At 31.3% G+C, this 5808-nt stretch overlaps 1 protein-coding gene across 1 annotated transcript in view; it reads left to right on the top strand.

The window, feature by feature from the left end:
* Nucleotides 1–5808, top strand: part of Phyhd1 (Phytanoyl-CoA dioxygenase domain containing 1) — a 16878-nt gene that overhangs the window by 8763 nt on the left and 2307 nt on the right. The window contains 2 exon segments of the mRNA XM_018448004.1: nucleotides 4550–4693; nucleotides 5645–5758. Coding sequence (XP_018303506.1) covers nucleotides 4550–4693; nucleotides 5645–5758 — 258 coding nt within the window.

The following is a 5808-nucleotide window of genomic DNA, read 5'->3' as shown; positions in this document are numbered from 1 at the left end:
CGGCGTAAATCCCAGCGCGGCGTATTTGCCGAAGTTACTCTATGTAAACCAAGTCTCCTTCTTGGCTGTATATACTGAAATGTAATAAAATTCTATTCTAATTATTAATTTTCGATAGACTGAAAATCGAGTCGGTGTTATTCGAATTATCCAAAACCGGTTATAATAATTAAAGAAGTATTTAAATCGACGTCTCATATATTCTGAAGTTCGCTTTGATATTTTGGAAAACTGTTACAATATTTTCTTCTGACAATTAATGCTAAAGCCATCAATTTTATAAGTATATGTTTCAATTCTTCAGTCTTCGATATATTTTCCCTACGAATTTCTTAATATTTTTATATAACGCCTATAAAATATTAACGAAGTTTCAATAAATAGTACAACAGAAATTAAGTATCTTGAACGTTTTGAATATAATATTGTAAAAATATATAATACAATACTTTTTGAATGTTAAAAAATTTTTTAACTTTTTTCGATTTTAGTACAAGATCCACTGCACCACCTCCTAATTTTGCGTCTACTTTAATCCTAAAAAAAGATTTTTTATTCCGTTCAGTCAATTCGAAGATTTTTATACGACTGTAATGTGATAATTTGGTCATTCCAGCATTCCCTTAATGTATGATTATCTATATAACAAAGTCTAGACAACACCTGCGAATAATGAAAATAACATCCTTTAACATCTGCGGATGGTAAAATCATTAAAAACGCTTTCTATAAAGCCACTTTGAAGTCAGGCATAACCGTTCGTGGACGTCTTGGTGCTAATATATAAAAAATATATTGTAGTAGTATGGATATATAATCCATATGTTTTCATCTTTCCATTATGACCCACGCGAAAAGTATTCCCTATACAAAATAAGTGATACGTAAAATTAATTACATGTATGATCGGTCACAGAAGGGTTGCAACACTTTTTTTCGATTTCGGAATTCAGCATTGCTTGTAAAGCAATTAAACGTAAATGGTATAATGCTGTATTTATATTAATTGTTATAGACGCGCACAGATACTTTCGGAATAACTTACGTGATTAAATTTTCGAGCCATTAACGTAAACAATTGTCGTGTCTTATTAATATTTGAATTTTTATTTTTTGTTTCCAATAAAATGGATGCAGTCTTGAATGTAGCATCAGTAAATATTTCCTCTGTTCCTGTTTTGCATAACGTCTGAATAAAATTTTGATCATATATTATTAAATATGAACTACTGCACGGAAAAAACAGTATGGTTAGTCTACACAGAAATCTGATGATGTGCCAACCAGATTAAATAGTAAAATATGGAGTAACTATTTATGTGTTGCTTGAACCATAGTACAATGGCTGCGTTCAGCAGAACGTTTGTTTTGCAACTGTTGGAAGTTTCTTTCGCGCTGATTGGATCATACTTTTAGATCTAGAAGAATGGTCCTATCTCAGCAGACAATCATAAAACGGTTGCAAAACTGTTGAGTCTGCTGAACGCAGCTAATGGTTAGGTTAGGTTATGTTGCAGCAATGACGGCATTTCACATATACATATTTTTAATTGTAAGCGTGATGAGTCGCTTTTACTTTTTGAAATTATAACTTAATTTATAGCATGATGTAACAAGAAATTAATTCTTATTAATAATTTAATTCTTATTACATCATGCTTTATAATGTCATGATTGACGCAACTATATACGGATATATAACTTATCCATAGTAAATGATCCCCCAACCAAATTTTGGTTATTACAACCAAATCGCGCCTAATTACATTGATATAGTTGACACATCAAAATAAATAAATCGTATCAATCATACACATTCCTATCAAATAAAGATAACTAGGATGATGTTTCTATATTGCTACACAACTAAATATTTTTAGTTATGTGAACTATATCTTTTTTTCCGTGTGGAAACGTTTCGACATTACTTAGTCTTCCTCAGTCTAATAAAATAATGAATAAAAGATAACCTTAATATTTAAATGATACCCTCAATGTGGACAACAGATATATATTTTAATAAACCTTTGACATGGAATATTAGAAAAATCTTAAATATATTAATGGAAGAATAAATTAAATATTAATTCTACAAAAATATTATTGAATATGGCACAAGAAATTATCAAACTCAAAAATGGAAATATTCTATAAATCGTCTTTCTTGCGTCTTCATTATTGACTATCATCTCAAGAAAAAGAGTGATTGATATATAGCTGTCATTAAAAAGATCAATATATAATCTCTCTTTGTTCGAGTAATTATGACAATTCGAAGGCTAAATGAGGGCAATACAAAGCAGAAGAGGATTGCAGATATCATTGTCTTAAATAAAATTGCTGCCGCGCTGAGCAATATTTCTCTTTTATCGCAGGAAATGCATTATTGTGCGACAGTGCAGTAATGCGTTTCAGCGTTATCGAAACGTAAAAATTGCGCACATAAATTGCGATTTTTTTGAAGATGCCCTAGCGGGAACGATGCGTGATCCACGAGCATCCTCCGTCATGGCGTCTTTATTGCGAAGCCGTTTCCGAACCGTCACCGAGCGAGGAAGACGCCGTAGTTTTCGATCGAATGACAAGTGCGGGACTTCCTACGATCGCGACATGACTTTTGGGCGATGTTTATGACCGCGTCGAACGCTAAAAATACCGTGCGCTCAGCGCATCTTTTCCTGGCTATAATATATGTAATATACCGGAGATGTTCCATTTTGACATGCGACTTTTTAGGATTTTCGCTATGCAGTTTTCTTTTTTTCTCAGCGGTTTTCATCCGTTCAATCGTAAATCAAGCGATTAGCGAATAAGAAAACTCGAACTGCAGACGTACATCTCGCCCCTTGGAGAATTGCTCGTAAAACTGTTCCACAAATTAAATGCCACTCGAACTGACGTTTCGCTTTCATTTAATGGCGTTTCGCAATTCTGGAACATCTGTTTCGACATGCACTTACATGTGAGATAATGTGGGGACGCTTGCCAACTAGCAATGCGGAATTATATGTATATACCGATACGTGAATCACAAAACTATGATATACACGATACTCTCCGTTGCACAACATTTTATCTATACATACACATATTATATTTATTTAGGATACAAGTATTAATAATCGTGCGCGCGACGATAACTAATTATTAACAAAAATAATTTTCTGAAAATTATTTCCAAATAGAAAAGTAAAATAATTTGGGCCACCCTAATTATAACTATCAAAAAAGATATTTTTAAAAGTTGAATATGAACAGTACCAAAATGAGAAAACAGCGATTAGAAATAGTAATAATTAATACAAATGTAAGACAAAACATCGTTTTCATACATATATTCGATTGACACAAAAATATACACTTTTTTTTTATATACATCGATTAATTTACAACATCTAATATATCTAACTTATATCGGATTATCTTAACTATCAGTAACAAAATAATTTGCTGCTTTCTTAACGAATTGTATGCACATCGCAATCTAATTACATAATCGATGAACTAACGTGAAGCACGGATTACAATAAGCGTATAAACGGAAAAACAAATTCAAGGCTTCCATTTGCCTTTTGAAGCAGGCAATGTCTGTGGTTATTCTTAGGTGTCTTTATCGGTCGCAGTCTATTTATAAGTCGTAGTCTATCACTCAAAACATCACGATGAAATGAAACTACGATGGACCGGTCAGATGATCAGATGACCGGAAACGAAATTTCTTTGAACTCTGAACCGGCGGTTACGTCTTATCTTATCCCGTCAATAAATCGAATGAGCGATTCGTTATTCATTTAAAGATTTACCTCAATTTTACGATGATCGTGACGTTAATATCACAAGACCCAAGTAAAGAAATCATTCCGGAAGTGAATGCATTGATTATATTTTTTGGATATTTTTCCGCACTTCACACAGCAGAAATATCCCGAGTATGTTATATGGATATCCTACAGACGTTGCGGTATCTTAAGCTATCTCTGTGATACAATATATATTGGATATTTCTATAAGACTATATAAGAGAAACTATATAAAGCCGGCGGCACACGATGCTTGTTTTCCTGCTGGATTGCTAGCTAGAATAAATTCTTGCCTCCGTATTGGCTACGATGCTGACACTGTCAATACCGCAGCCAATACGATGGCAAGATTCTAATTCAGTTAGGAATCCAGCAGGAAAACAAGTATCGTGTGCCGCAGGCTTAAGACATTTCCCATACAGCACAGAATTTGTAGTAATATCTCTGCAATATTGCAGCAATACTGCTGCAATGTTGCAGCAGTGTTGCTGCAACTTTTGTGCAACTTTGTGCTGTAGGGGTTATGTCTTATAAACATTTCTTTTTTTATATATAGATCTTTTTTTTACCTATAATGAATATAATATATAAAGGAAAAGCGATTTCGCATTTTCTTTCATCCTTTTCCGCACTTGTGACCTTATTTTATTAATTTTTGTATACATATATTTCAAAATTTATATTACATATATATATGTATATATAAATTTCAAAATATCGTTTACATATTAATTTTGTGTGCAATTAAGTTTCAGAAAGATGGTTATGTCATTTTGGAAGACTTCTTTCAACCGGAAGAGATCGAAGAATTGAGAGCATGCGGAGAAGAATTCACAAATAAGTTGCCACCTGAGTCAGAACGAAAAGTATTCAATACGATACAATTACAACAGGTAATATGATCAATTGTGACATCAAGATACTTAAAAACGTAAAGCGTAATATTTAGGAGAGAGTTGCCAAATGCGTACTGGTCGCCTAAATCGTACCTTATCAATATTTTATATTATTAGTTAATATAGGCAATATTTAGTAACAATAATATAAATTTGTAAAGATTAAATCGATATTTTTACAAAATTCGTCAAGTTTCCTAAATCGTACTATCAAAAGATAAGGCTGATAACTGACAATAATAAAACTAATAATTGATATCAATATAAATATCAAGTGCAAAAATAAATATAAGCAAATTTATTTTGTCATTTGTTTTTTTTTTATTATTGTTATTTAATAATTATAAAATATTTGATTTTCTTCAATAAATTATTAAAATGAGGTATTAGTTAATTATTAGGTATTAGTTAATGATTTCTTTTATTAATCTTATATTTTTAATTGTTTTCATTCATAAATTCAATACTTTCAAAGGAAATACGATAAAAAATACCTATAGATACGATTTAGGCGACCAGTTGCCTTTTGCAGCATGTTACAAAAAGATCTATAACAAATTAATTTGTTATTGGTGGAAAGTTGAACATGTAATAATAAGCATCTAAAATCTCAAGCTACAATTTCTAATGTTCATTTGCATATAAAACAGTGCCAAATGGAAAATATAATAAAAAATAGGTTAAGGTGATACGCATTCAGCAACTTTCCCCTAATACTATTTGGTAATTCAAACCGGTAAACTCGATCGAAGATGATGGTATGATATTCCTATGTGAATAGTTGAAGACGACTTTAACAAGAAAAATAGATATATACAACTAAATTTTGTAAAACATAAAACTATATTTTTGTTAATTTTGAAACATAATCTTCTGAATGTTGTATAACTGAAACTATAAATGATAATATCACGAAAGTAATGATTATGGTGATCCTGTGTGTTTCAGAATAAGGATAAGTATTTTTTGGATAGCGCTAATAAAATAAGTGTTTTTTTCGAGTCTGAAGCTCTGGAAGAAGACGGAAAATTGAAGATTCATCCAAGAGTGTCGTTAAACAAAGTAAATTATCTTAAAAAAGTTGTTCCTCTATATATATATATATATATATA

Source organism: Mycetomoellerius zeteki, unplaced genomic scaffold (genome assembly GCF_001594055.1).
Source record: "Mycetomoellerius zeteki isolate Tzet28-1 unplaced genomic scaffold, Tzet1.0 scaffold214, whole genome shotgun sequence".
In the NCBI taxonomy this organism is placed as follows: domain Eukaryota; kingdom Metazoa; phylum Arthropoda; class Insecta; order Hymenoptera; family Formicidae; genus Mycetomoellerius; species Mycetomoellerius zeteki.
This window is presented reverse-complemented; position numbering and strand designations above follow the sequence as displayed.